The sequence below is a fragment of the Meleagris gallopavo genome, chromosome 6, assembly GCF_905368555.1.
Source record: "Meleagris gallopavo chromosome 6, MGAL_WU_HG_1.1, whole genome shotgun sequence".
In the NCBI taxonomy this organism is placed as follows: Eukaryota; Metazoa; Chordata; class Aves; order Galliformes; family Phasianidae; genus Meleagris; species Meleagris gallopavo.
The window spans coordinates 23351455-23365822 of NC_139409.1; the positions used below are offsets into that span (position 1 = coordinate 23351455).

At 42.7% G+C, this 14368-nt stretch overlaps 1 protein-coding gene across 3 annotated transcripts in view; it reads left to right on the plus strand.

The window, feature by feature from the left end:
- The first annotated feature begins 1644 nt into the window (after window positions 1–1644).
- Window positions 1645–14368, plus strand: part of COL1A2 (collagen type I alpha 2 chain) — a 37415-nt gene continuing 24691 nt past the window's right edge. For 2 of the 3 annotated variants that reach the window (XM_085227460.1, XM_085227461.1), the window contains exons 1-13: window positions 4194–4309; window positions 4959–4994; window positions 6531–6614; window positions 7906–7962; window positions 9924–9968; window positions 10069–10122; window positions 10428–10481; window positions 10848–10901; window positions 11367–11420; window positions 11636–11689; window positions 13283–13327; window positions 13562–13615; window positions 13725–13769. In XM_085227460.1, the coding sequence (XP_085083586.1) occupies window positions 7960–7962; window positions 9924–9968; window positions 10069–10122; window positions 10428–10481; window positions 10848–10901; window positions 11367–11420; window positions 11636–11689; window positions 13283–13327; window positions 13562–13615; window positions 13725–13769 (462 nt within the window). In that variant the 5' untranslated portion in view covers window positions 4194–4309; window positions 4959–4994; window positions 6531–6614; window positions 7906–7959. Of the gene's footprint in view, window positions 1860–3676; window positions 3688–4193; window positions 4310–4958; window positions 4995–6530; window positions 6615–7905; window positions 7963–9923; window positions 9969–10068; window positions 10123–10427; window positions 10482–10847; window positions 10902–11366; window positions 11421–11635; window positions 11690–13282; window positions 13328–13561; window positions 13616–13724; window positions 13770–14368 lie in introns of those variants that run through there. The other variant, XM_085227462.1, reaches the window with a different exon arrangement.

The following is a 14368-nucleotide window of genomic DNA, read 5'->3' on the forward strand; positions in this document are numbered from 1 at the left end:
TGTCCTGCTGATGCAACAGAGACAGAATTCGTTGGACCAAATGAAGAAAAACTGTGGCTATAGGGTTAGATGACTGATTTCAAGGGACAAGACTGAAAAAACCTGCTATTCACTGGAAACGGAGGAGTCAGGAAATAGTCATTCTCGGACTCAAGCTGCAGCACTCTGAGTCCAATTTCAATCATTATTTCAAGTTATCTGAAGCCTACTGAGTAACTTTAGATTTACGTGAACTTTGAAGCAGCTCACTTTGCTGCCCAGCTTAGTTTTACATCCTATTTGATGTAAATTGTTACAATTCACACCGAGGAAACAATCTGGAAGAGTTCTGTTCAAGCAGTACACTTTTATTACAACTTTTGTATCCTCATCCACTGTGCGCCCACTTTGTGGTCAGACATTCTTTGTTGGATCACCTTTTGCTAGTGCTGCGTTTCAGCCTCTCCACAGGGCTGCATTCAGCCGGGCACCCTCCCGGACGGGCTGCGGGACCCGCCCGTCCCCCCACAAGCACCGCGGCCGGCCGCGGCTCGCTGAAGCGTCTGAGCGGGATCCGCCCGCGCGGCGACCCACACCCGCGGGGTGGGGCTGGGGGAGGGAAGCGGGCCGCCACGCCCTCCTCGCCCCCTTCGCCACGGAGAGGGGCCCGCGCCGATCCGGGACTCCCCTCAGCGCGCGGAGGGGCCGGCTGACCGCCTTGGCACCGGCGGGCACGGCACCACGTCAGCTCGCGTGGGCTGCGGGGCCGGGATGGTGACCCCAAGTGATGCAGCACGCCGGCGGCGGGGGGCGGTGGGGGGGGTCTGCTGTCCCGGTGCGGTGAGGGCAGTTCTTCCCGGCCTTCCTGCGAGCCGCGGGGCGGCCTGTGCGACTCCCCACCCCGGAAGGCAGAACCAGACGTGGCGAGATCCCCTCGGCTGACTGCCGGGCGTGCAGGGGGGCTGCGGGTGCCTTCCCTCCTCCGACAACACAGTCGCCGTGGGGCTCCCGGCCCGTAGGCAGGGTGCGCGGGGGACGGAGGTGGGGGGTACCCGAGGCCGCCCCGTGCCGCACGCCGCGAGGCCGGGAGGGGGAACGCCCGGCTCCGTGCCCGCAGGGACCTCCGTGAGGTGGGCGAACGGCCGCGACGGGAAAGGCTGAGCTGCGGCTCCGCGTCCGCCGTAGGGAGTGCGTGGCGCTGCCCTCGGTAGGGCGGTAGGAAGGCTCGGGCAGGGGGTGCAGCCCTCCCCCGGCCGCTGCCCCAGGCCCTGGACAGCTCCCCCTCCGACTGCCCTCGGAGCGCGCTCCCGGCGCTACCCGTCCGGCAAGGCCAACAAAGCAGGGCGAGGGGCGGGGAACGTCTGAAAAAAAAAAAAAGGAAAAAAATCAGACGGCGAGTCAGATTTTCCTCCCGAAAGCCTCAAAGTGTCCACGTCCTCAAAGCATGGAACCAATTTAGCGCCGCCGCCTTTCTTTTCCCTCCCTCCTTCCATCGCCCCCCCCCTCCGACCCCGCATCCGAGCAGCGCCGGGCTGGGGCCGGTGAGCACGTGACAGCGCTGGGAGTCGCGCGGGCCCCGCGGTCGCCGCGCGCCCATTGGCTGCAGCGCCGCCGGTGCCTCGCAGCCGCGGGACCCTCCTGCGGTATAAATACGGCGGAGCGGGGCTTGATTAATTTAGCATCCCGGGCAGCAGGTTTCTGCTAAGTTTGGAGTTACTCCTCGCGACTGTATGCCTGCGTCCTGCAGGTAATAGCCAACCACGTCCGGGGGCTCTGCAACACAAGGAGTCTGCATGTCTAGCAAGTAGACATGCTCAGCTTTGTGGATACGCGGATTTTGTTGCTGCTCGCAGTAACTTCATACCTAGCAACAAGCCAACGTAAGTGCTTTCCGCTTGTTCGTGGCATGGGTGGCGGCAGGGGGTGGCTGTCCCGCTCTGCGCGCTCCGGAGACCCTCTCTAAAGCTGCCACCTCCGTCTCAGAGCGGCGCCTCTAGTTCAGAACTACCAACGGATGGCAAAAGGCCAACGAGATATAACACTCCCCCTCCAAAAAAAAAAAAAAAAGAAAAGAAAGAAAGAAAAAAGAAAGAAACAGAAGACGCGCTCGCATCCCAAGGAGCACGCAAAGCCCTCTCCCAGGTGCAGAGGCATAAAGTCCAGGAGCAGAGTGCTGGCCGGGATGCACCCACTCCGCGCTCCCCGGACCGGGCGCGGCTCTCCCCGTCCCTCCGCCGCCTTGTGCCGCGCCGCCGCGCGCTATGGCGCCGCCTGCCGGCCGAGCGCGGAGCGGCCGCGGGACCAGCTCCCAAGGACGGGGGTTCTCGCTGTCCTCGGGGGTCTCCTGAGAGGGGAAGGCGTTACGAGGCAGGAGAGGAGAGGACGAGCAGGGATATCAGCTCTAGTGGGAGATTTTAAAGGGTTCCACTCCCTGGCACGAGGATTTGGTCCTCCCGTGCTTTGCTGTGGGAGAAGGGCAGTCCCTCTGCACGTACAGTATAGGAGAGAGTCTCCCCCCCCACGCGTGCCCAGAGGAGAAGCGCGCCTCTTCCCCTGCCTTTCGTCGTGCATCACTCGGGGAAGCACTGCCCCAGCCGCCCCGCTTCGAAGAAACTGCTTTGCGGGGGGAGGGGGTGGGCTAGCTGCGTTACCCGACGCGGCCCCGGCCGAGCCGCCCGTGGCCGACGCCCGAGAGCTGCGGCGAGATCGTGCCCGGCTGGGGGCCCTGGTTGAGGCCCAGCGGGATGCGGGCCGCCCCCGGCCCCTCGCCTCCCCCTGATGATGGGCGGCGGTCGGAGCGCCTCAGCCGGAGCTCTTTGGGCGGCTTAGGGGTCTCGGCTGGGAGTCCCACTGTACCCCTGTGCTACCATCACCTGAAAGCAACCACTTTTTGCTATAGGCAATCTGTAATCCACCCTACTTTAGCTTAGTGTTGTTCCGTGCTTCAGTATTGCCTTCTTTTGCTGCATGAGCAGTTTATATTTACTGTAATAATTCATTGCTCAAGTGGCACTTTATGGGGGGGAGGAATGTCCAAAAACCAGCGAGTAACGTGGTAACGTGTCAGGTTACTGGCACTGAACTGTGGTGCCAAGCGTTTCTAAGTTTCAGCCAAAATAGATAATTTGCTGCTTGGAAAACAGATTTTGAAAATCATTTTCTCCAACTAATTCGCAAAAGCATTCTTTGTAGTAAATAGCATGCAAACAGAATTGCCTTCCATTTTTTGGGTGACTGCTTCAGATAGTTCTCTGCTCTGCACAAAGATGTTTTGCAGAGAATACAGGAAATAGATGTTCTTTAACATTCTCCATAAGAGTAAGAGGGGCCGCTAATATTAAAATTTGAAGTTACCCCTTCCGATTAATATCTTCACGTATGTCATGTCTGGGTTTATTCAGCTGTTACATGCACGTGTGTAAATATATATGGTTGTTTTGGGGTTGTGGTTTTTTTGTTTGTTTGTTTTTTTTGAGATACGTATTTTTAAGCACATTTAAGTTTCATTTAAAGATCTGTTTTGATTTGGGAAAATAACACAGTCTGAAATAATGGCATTAAGAGAAAGAAATTGCACTAAGAAAGTTGACAAAAATCACATTTTTATTCAAAAATACTGAAGTGTAAACCTTTTAAAAGAACGGAATCCATGTTCTAATTATTTCTTTTCTTTTTTTTCTTTCCCACCTTTCTGCAGATGTGAGTGAGGTCAGTATGATTCTTTTTTAATCTAATATTTAATGTTCAACTTCCGTTAAGAAGCCAGACTACCTCATCAGGGCAGTATTACGTAGTAACCTTAGTTCCCAAGGTGGCCCTGGGAAGATACCAGTCCTGAAGGGATTGCCTGGAAATGTACCCACCCCAATTTCTGCAGTGGGCTGGCCTTTTTGAGGGACTGCCTTCATAGGTGTAAAGACCATGAGGAGAAATAACAGAGCATTGGTGTTCGGGCATCATACCTGGCAGTTTGGGGTGGACAAGGCCAGTCTTCCAGGCTAAATTTCATTGCACGGAAGGATTATGAGAGAACTCAGGTGTGATTTTCATTTATGTTATATTTGTAGGCTATAATAAGTATAAAATTGCCATCCTTCTGTTCAACAGAATTTTCTAATGTAGGCACATATATCTTTACTGTATAATAAACTCTTAACCTTGCTAGTAATTTGAAAAGCGTAGGGTATACTTAAATATAGGATACTGACATAAATTGTAGGGTTGAAAGGAGATGAATTTAAATTTGTACAAGTTTTTTTTAAAGGGATAATTTGTACTTTTTTTTTCTAATTCTCTGCCTTGTCTCTTCCAGGCATCTGCAGGGCGGAAGGTAAGCAGCTTCATTTTTCTTGTCTGGAGGTGTAGATGGCATCAAATATTCCTGAGCAGAGTAATATTTTGTGGAATGTTGGATGACAAAATTGACTAAAGTCATTATTTCCCAGTGCTCACTGAGATGAGCAAGAAATAAAAAGGAGAGACCAGTGAGTGCAATAACTTAGCAAAATGGTAAATGCAAGTTTTGGATTTAAGCTGCTGTATCCAAGAGAAGAACTAAGCATACTAAAAACCCAACTGCATCAAGAAAGGATTCTTGTTCAACAAGAGTTCTTTTGGAAGGGTTTCATGAATTGAACAGTAGAGCAGTATCCATACAGATCTGAAAGGCTAAGCAGATAACCATTTTATTTTGAAAAGTCTTGTTAAATAGCAGACAGTTATTCAGTAGAGAACAAAACAAACTCTGCCTGTACTTCTGTGCAATGATACTTTGACTGATGTAGTGATGATGGTAACTAATCTGTTTCTTGTAGCATATTGAGGTCAAAGATAAACTGTGGAAAATAAGTGTAGGACCTATCTGTGCAGTCTTCTTTCCCTGTTTTCATGTACACCAATGATTCTTCATGTGTCTCTTTCTCTGTATCGTCCTGGAAAATTTCCATGGTAACTGATAAAGTTCTATTTTCTTCCAACAGGGCCCTAGAGGAGACAAAGGGCCACAGGGAGAAAGGGTAAGGAAGTAGACTGACATTCATTTATTTGTGATCTTTGAACAATTATTGGAAGATCAGTAGGAAAAAGCTAAGTTTAGTTATTAATGAATTTAATGTTCCTTTAGAAGCTTACAAGTTCAATTTAATTAAAAAGAAATCAATTTATGTACCAATGCTAATCCTGGCAATACCTCACCAGCCTTACTGTGGTTATTGTACGTGATCAAATGTGATTCGGTTCGGAGAGCAGCCTAGCATTGCAAGTGATGGCTTGAAAAGCTTTTTTCCAACTGCACGCTATGGAAATAGATGCGCTCTTTGAACAGGATAGGATAAAGAGAAGTTTTATACATAAAGCCCAAATAGACAAAGGTCATTCTTTGAGGGTCATTCAATACCTGTATCTCCAAAGGTAGCTTGGAAAAGCTCTCCTGTTGGTAACTATTAGTGAAAGCGGATGTTATACCGTTAAAGACTTTTGTAAATGTAGCCATAGATGGAAGTGGTTGGATACTTTAATTGTGATGTCCATTCATGTTGCTAATACCTGCTTTTCTAATTTGCTTCTGCATCACTGCTACTTTTTGTGAAGTTGTATTCTGAAATTCATGTCCTTATCTGTGTAATGTGTGGTTATGTATTTTTTGGTATCATCTTCTGAAAATGAAAATGCCTGTTACTGATAGGAAGCTATTAAAGTTTCTTAGGTCTTAGTATGCTGACAAACACAATGAGAACTACTAGGAAGAGTGTATTTATGTGATCAGCTGGATATTTGCTTTAGACTACCACTGACTAAATCCGTTTAATGCGATGAGATACATACTTTATTCTGAAGATAGCAATTCTAATTCTTTTCCTTTTGAAATCTGTAAGATCTTGAATATGGATTCTAGCTAGATCAAGTCAGATGCTTCATCTCAAATACTATGATAACGAACCTTGACCGGCTTTGTGCATTGAGAGTGATAGAATGTAAAGGCAAATATTCAGGACCAAATATATGTCATTCCAAGTTGTTGTAGGAGTGGTTATGACAGTGATGGCAGAGTGGTATTATCAAATCCAGTAGAAAAGCAGTATTTTATTGTGGTAGGATTGGCAGTGTTAGCAGCAAGTAATCTGAACTGGCATTTGACTTGTTCTGGATCTTTGTTAGTTCATGCTTTTAGGGTTGACCTGCCAGTGCTCAGTTTGTTGGGGAAATTTTTTAGCTCTCAGTAACAGTGTCTGACAGGCTGTGTGGGTCCACATGGGTAACCTGGTCTTCGTGGCTCCAGGCTTTTGTTGCCTCTCAGTTTGGAGGCTATTAGTATAGATCCAATATTACCCTTATAAATCTTCTGAAAAATGGTGCTATAGTGTATATCTAAATGAGGAGTGGCAAGGCAGTGTAAACTCAGGATATGCTTATTTTCTGATGTTAGTCCTATATTGAAATTATGCATATAGGAGTGCTATAGTATGTGCAATAAGTACCTGGTTGTCTTAGCTCATGAAGCTTCTGCAGTGATACTTCTAATGCTCACTTTATAATCCTCGTTTTGTCTCTAGGGTCCACCAGGTCCACCAGGCAGAGATGGTGAAGATGGTCCACCAGGTCCTCCAGGCCCCCCTGGTCCTCCAGGTCTTGGCGGAGTAAGACATCCAAACTCTTTATTACTGAAATTGATAATCTCTGCTTTGTGACAACTAAAGACTAAATGAATATTTACTGGGAAACACTGACATTGAACTGGGAAGTAGAGGAAGCAATTTTGTGTGATTGGCATGAGATTAGTGGTCTGAGTTCCAGTGCAACTCTTCTTAGGATCTATATCTTACTCGGCAGGCTTGGATTCTATATTCAACAGAGTCTTATGCATAGGAACAAATCAACCTTGTTCATAATGTGATATGAGTTAGGATTCAACTCAATAAAGCCTCTGCTGTTACATGGATGGGCTGTTGTGTTCAAGAGAAAACAACTGTACGGGAATAAGCTGGAGAAAGGTTCCCTTAAACTAAAAGTCCATACTTAGAAGTCAGCACCTCTCTTCCTTTAGAATTTTTTGTATCTATCAGTATTAATACTGCAGAATATTAAGTGCACAGGTGTATATACACCTTCTGCAAAAGTGTCTATTGTGCATGCTCTGAAGAATGCTGGCTTTAACTCTTTGCTTGACATTAGGCAGAGAGCATGAAGACAGTGATTCTTTCTGAGTGTTAAAAATCCTCCTCCATGGAAGAATATACTTCCCTTCAGAGTGAATAGCTAAAATTTATTTTTGTATTAGCAGACCCCAACTGTTTTTATTAGTTTTTCTTATTTTATTATGCTAATAAAACAAAACAAGCAAGAAAAGGATTTTCAATTGTGTTGCTCGTAACTTTTTTTCATTTTAGTGAAGAAGGCTAGAGGTGTGTTTGTCTATAAGATTAAAAGATGAAAAATCCAGTGCAGTCTTTCTAAGCCTGCTTGCTCTACAGATCTTATTGAAGCTGGTAGGCCCACTTCATCCAACACTCTGTCAAGGCTGGGCTATAAATTTTAACTTAAATAATGTGGAAAAAAATACACATAACTTTTGTCATTGGAAATTAGAAAGAATTATTTAAGAGATTCAAGAATATTTTCAATGTTTTAATGGGCATTGTGCCTACATACTTTATTTTCAGTTCACACTATTCCAGAGTTTGTATGTCAATACTTGGTAGATAGTTGAGGCCAGTGTGTGAAAGGGCCTTGCTAATGAAATCAAGTCTTTCTGGAAACAGATGAATACAAGTGTATTTGTAATAGGGTCGTGTTTACTGAATTTTAAATGTGTTGCTTCAACATATTGTCTAGCAAATGAGATAACGGGCACATGTAGAATGAGGGTTATCAATGCTTTCGAAGGTAGAAATTGTAGTGATTATTATTTCAAATTTTTGTCATCTACAGAATTTTGCTGCTCAATATGATCCATCTAAAGCGGCTGACTTTGGCCCCGGACCTATGGCAAGTATATGATTTAACACTTGCATAAACACATATTTAAGTCTACTCCAGCTGTGTTAACTCAAAGCGTAGTTTTAAAATTAGCATTTTGATCACATACGTAGTCAGGTTGTAAACATATCCCTAGATAGAGCACAACATTAAGTGTCTGATAACAGTCTTAAAACTGTGTCCTCAACTTGAATATAGCACTACTATATTCTCATCACAATGTCATGAATCAGTGAATATTAATCTGACGTCAGATAGCACATCTACAGTGATACAGTGTACTTCATCTGTGCTGAGACAGGAGAATTCTGTTTTAGGAATTAGATTAATTGTGGAAGCAATGACTACAGGAGATGTTTCTCTAGAAAGTAACTCAATATCTCAGATCCAGTTGATGACCATTTTTTCCTCCCAGAGGCAGGGAGACAGAGACAGGGGAGGTTTAGGTCAGATATTAGGAGAAAGTTTTTCACTCAGAGGGTGGTGACGCACTGGAACAGGTTGCCCAAGGAGGTTGTGGATGCCCCATCCCTGGAGGCATTCAAGGCCAGGCTGGATGTGGCTCTGTGCAGCCTGGTCTGGTGGTTGGTGACCCTGCCCATGGCAGGAGGGTGGGAACTAAATCATCTTTGAGGCTCTTTTCAACCCAGGCCATTCTATGATGATTCTATGAGTCTATGATGATTCTATGATTCTGAGCAATTGAAAGCTAGCACTTGCTATCTAGAAGCTATGATTCTATGGTTCTATGACTTGCTACTACAAGGCTATTCTGAGGAGGAATCTTTGCCAATTACTGTATATGATGTTGACATCTAAAGTGTCTACTACCTCCTTATACAGTACACAGATTTCTAACCCTTGCTGATGTTAGCAAGAATTTTTCAGTGCATACAGATAGCAAAGCCATGGGTTAAGTTCACCTATCTCAATAACATTACAGACAGTGAGTCTGATGGGTGGGTGAATAGCATGATGAAAGCTGCCCAGGGTTATTCTGGTCAAGTACTTATTACAATTCCTCAAAATATTATAATTGTTGAAAATATGTTGACATGCATTTAGATAGTAACTATAGGAATACAGGATAATTTTTAATCAAGCTTGGCTTTTGGTGTCTGACAGTAATTTAGATGACTATTTGGGGTGTAACAACTCTAAGCTCTAATTTTTTACTCAGTGAGGATTCACCAACAGAAAAAGCAGTAAATTCTACCTCCTTGAGGAATTTTTAACTTCCTGAAGTCAAGTGACAGAAAAATGTGAGAGAGGGAAAGCAGAACAGAAAGGAAAGCAATTATGGAATGTGAACAGATTCAAAGGGCTTATGCAGCATAGATGATTCAAACTGTTCAGAAACAAGTTTGAATTCGTTTCTTGACTAGAATTAGTGTATACTACTATAGCTATAGCCCTTTACTGCATTAGCTTTCCAAAATGATGTACAAGTCTCCCAGTGTCTAGTAACACTGACATTTATGCACATTTCTTTTCCTTTTTTTTTCCTCTCTACTTTTTTAATTATCCTTTTTTTTCAGTATCTCTTCTTGAAAGTTATGATGAAATTGACAGGCCCCAAAATACATAGGTCATAGTATGTCATTATGACCTTTAAAGTCTGAAAGTTCATTCCCAAAAAAAGCAATGAGTATACAGGAATGAGCCAGTGTGTGAAAGCATTTGTTAATGAGCTACAATAGAATGAGATGCCTGATCACAAGGTTCTCGGCCATAATGGCACATGCTTAATCATCTCACAGGATGCACTGGTATCAGATATGTTTGTATGTGGACTGCCTTTGCAAATTCATATAGATCTTTTAACTTCCTCAAGTTTGATTTGAACGTTGCACACTGAAAATTACCATTTTAGCCAGAATTTTAGGAACATCAGGAACAGATATTATAGATGAGTTTATGTAGCAGTATTTGATTGGTTTTCTTTTTAATTATTTATCTTTCCTCCCTAGGGTTTAATGGGACCTAGAGGCCCACCTGGAGCATCTGGACCTCCTGTAAGTACAGTCAATATTAATCAGTATAAGGATTTTTTCATGCCTATCAAATCACAAAATAGTTTGTTCAAACACTAACAAAATCTCCCTTTCTGTCTAGGGTCCTCCTGGGTTTCAAGGTGTTCCTGGTGAGCCTGGTGAACCTGGTCAAACAGTAAGTACAGATGTCACATTGACACTATTAGCATTAGAAATAAAATGCAAAGATAGGTTTGTAATGCTTAGGCCTGCTACACTCATCCATTTACAGCTCTTGAATGTTTAATTGGATATTTCTGTTACAGAAACAGAGATGAACATTCATATTCACTCCTTCAGATCTGAAACTCACAAAGTGCAATGCCAGTTAATGTCTAAGGACCTTGAGTTGGTTCAGTCTCCTGCTATGTCTATACGAAAGTCAGAAACCAGGGAAGAAACTCATCTTGCTTGACATAATACTCAATCTATTTTTAACAGGGTCCTCAAGGTCCTCGTGGTCCCCCTGGTCCTCCAGGAAAGGCTGGTGAAGATGTAAGTCATTAAGTTTTTCATCTGTTTTAGGGCTGTGATTCAACTCTAGCATTAAATTGTTGTTAAGCTAAGCTCAACAACAATTCTATTGGCTATCACTTTTACATTGTTCTGTAATATTTGATAGAATAAATAAGCCCCTGAAATCATTATTTATTAGTACAGAAGATGCTGTTTGTGGAAAAATGGATAAATTTAAAATCTCTCCAAATACACTGTTTCCTGAACACAGGGAAAGAGAAGCTCCCAAGTTCTCTGCTTATTGAAAGAAATCTTTCCTAGTTATTTTCTTTTTTTAGAAAGCTTTATGTTATTCTTTTATGCAATGAACTTTCCCTCTCAGTGTATTTTTACTGAACTTTTTAGGGTCACCCTGGCAAACCTGGAAGACCTGGTGAGAGGGGTGTTGCTGGTCCTCAAGTAAGTAGTGATCTACTGTCTATTACATGAAATAGTACTCATATCAATTAAACCTCTAATAGTGTTTCTGAATTGCTCTCCATAAACAATCAATTAATATTCTTTACATGGATTAATCTCAGCATCTGTTTCATTTCTTCTTTTCAAGGATATTGTGTAGTTATGTTTTTGTTTTGTTACCTGCCCCCTCACCCCTCTTTACTAGTAACAGAGGTAAAATAGAATGCTAACATAGCTGTGATGTCACAGGTTAATTTCTGGGATTCAGAACTGGGAAATGAAACTCATTATTGTTAGAGTGGAACAAGTCTGATCCTGGGAGGTTTGGCATTACACTGTGTTTCTCACTTGAGTGAGTGAGACCCCAATCTACTCACTAACATTAATGAAAGACACATGGTTTTTCTTTATTCTTTAACTGTATATAGCACGAGAGATGATCCTTCATGCTCTGTGTGTTTTTAGGGTGCTCGTGGTTTCCCTGGAACTCCTGGTCTGCCTGGCTTTAAGGGAATTAGGGTGAGTATGTGTGTACTTCTTCCCTGAATAGTTAACTGACAGCATTTCAAGACATTGAAAACCCCTGAAAATCCCCTCAAAGTTAAAAGTATATATTACAAATGCATTAATATCTTTGATAGAGAAAATTCAAAACTTCAAAAGAGAATCACAGTTTGTGTATAGCATTTAGTCAGAAAGTAGATACTTAACATTTAATTTTCTACTCTATCTAGGGACACAATGGTCTGGATGGTCAAAAGGGACAACCTGGTACTCCTGGCACCAAGGTAAAGATGAAATCTGAAAATGCAGGATGCATTTGTAGCTCTTTCTAGAGAAATATGTATGAAATCTTCAGCTGATCTTCAATGTTGTCACTGAACATTGCCCATCTGCAATAATCTGGAAGTCAGCAGATCATGTAGGACAAAGAGGTGCAACTCAAGATGAGAAATCATGTTAGGGCCTTTTTCTTGAGTCCTTGGTCAAGTAATAACTGTTAATGTGTGAGAGCAGCAGAACTGGGTTTCTAATAATTGCCTTTATATAGACTGTAATTGGAGTTTAGGTGCTTTCTCTAAAGCACGTTAAAATGAGAATCTAATCTGTTTAGAAAGCTCTGCTGTGTGATACATGCTTGAGTGTAAGGCTTTCTGCTAAAATTTTGGATAAATGCAGTGCTCTCCTGAGTTAAGGCTACTCGATTTTCAGACTTTTTCCTTTTTGTCTTCCTCAGCTTAGTACATATTAGAACACTGTGCTTCAGAAAGCTTTCCTTAAACATGGTTTAGAAACATTTAGCAAGCTCTTCCTCTCAATGTCTTCATCACTCCCACTTCAGTGCCTACTAGCAGTGTTTTTAAAAAAACACTACTACTTTTTTGGGTTGTAGGGAATTTTAATTTTGGTGATTCATTCACTGTAGGTCTGCATTCAAAAACTTTTAATGTAACAGTGTAAGGATCAAATTCTAGTCCTCATTGTTGCTTGTTTACAAGAGCTTAGCACTACTTGCTTATAGTTATTAACTGTACCATGGTATTTTCCAATATCACTGCAACTTGTTGAGTTCCAGAAAAAGTTTGGTAGTGAGAGAGACTTGGGAGACTAAAAGCAGATGAAGTAAATAATCAAATGAAAGAATAGTTATTAGGAATGCTAGTTTGACTGAAAACACAAGTATGATGTTTGATTTAATTGTGATTAAGGCAAAAACTTCTACAGTTTGCAGCATTTAAGGCTTGGTACATTCAAGTATGCTCAGGACTCTGGTGCTCTGGAACAAACTTTGTCACTATAGGCCAGTCTAGACAAACTGTGAGTTTACTGAGAACTAATATTAAGGGAGATAAGTCATGTTTTAGTGGTTTCACTCATATCAATATGATTGGTCATAAGAATTTGACTCAGATACTTCTGTCTTATTTTTAGTCATTTGACAGCACAGACTAGAAATTTTGTCACCTTAACCTAAAGCAAAAGAAATTATTTTCTTTCTCTAGCTAAAAAAAAAAGTTGCAGTTTGATCAGAATTGGTAGTTGACTGTTCTGTAGCCCTATCTCTTAGGTGTGTGCCACAGTGCAAGTATAACAGAATGAAGAAAGGGAGTAAAGACAGCTGAGACTGGCAAGTGAACCAACTTGCTCCAAGCCTTCTCTTTTAGGAGGATTTCAGGTGGCTTTGCTCCAGTATATAATGGACAGTCACAGCCTCTTCACCATTAGGAGCCCATGTGCTGTTATTCTATATAGTGGTGTGAGTGCTACAGCAGACGAACAGGAGGATACAGCAACTGACTATTTCCTCTTTAGCTGGCTTTGTGCTGTCAGTCCAAGGACTCCTTTGAGTAACTTAAGCATGTTAATTTTTTCTTTCACAGGGAGAACCTGGTGCCCCTGGTGAAAATGGTACCCCAGGACAACCTGTAAGTATTTAGTGCTGTTGTGGAAAATCTGATAGGTGTGGCTTAGCCAGCATTTTGGCCAATTATTTTCATCAGTAGCAGTCCAGCTGGCTAGATGCTCAAATGTAATAATACATTAATATTTGGAACAGAATTGTTTGGTTGCAATCTACTTTGCATAGAGACTTAGCAAGTGAAAAAAAATCTGTATGTTTGCTTAGTAGACAGATCTAAAAGAACTAATTTCTCTTTCAGGGTGCTCGCGGTCTCCCTGGTGAGAGAGGAAGAATAGGCGCCCCTGGACCAGCTGTAAGTGGCTTCCCATCTGTCTGTTGGTACTAATGATCAGCCACTTACTGTGGCTTTCTCTGATCGTTGACTCTTGCCTGTCTCTACTCACTATGTTCTGTGCTTACAGGGTGCTCGTGGGAGTGATGGCAGCGCTGGCCCCACTGGACCTGCAGTAAGTCCCAGTCCTGATCTTTAACAGCTTAGCTCCATTAGGCCTTATGCCCATCTTTCCATTTATAGAGAACTCTTCAGGCCTCAAAGAAGTTGATTGTGTGGGTATTTTGTTGCTTAATAGGTTGCCACAAAAAGCATTAAAAAAACTGTAAGTTCTTTGCAGACAACGTGCTGTGATCCTTGGGATTTATTTTAAACCCATCTATATCTACAGGACAAAATATTCTGTCATTTACACTGATGAATTCATAGTAAAAGAGCTGGTGAACAAAATCCTTATTTGCATCAGTCTAACAGAAGAATTCTCAACCCAAAATTAAAGATTGTACCTTTTAACAGGTAGCTTTAATGCATATGTTGCAAATGACTAATATTACATATATTCTAAAAGTGTTACATTCATTCTACGACACAAGTTTGCACCTGCAGTACAGATTTACCCTTTTTAAAGGAGCTAGTGTTGCTGTTGCACACCACTGACTTTACTAAACCTCATTTATTTCAGTGGCATAAATGTGTGTACAAACGTAGTTCAAAGCTGTAAAAAATAAAAAATAAAAAAAAATACATTAAAAGAATCAGAAATAGGCCAGAGTA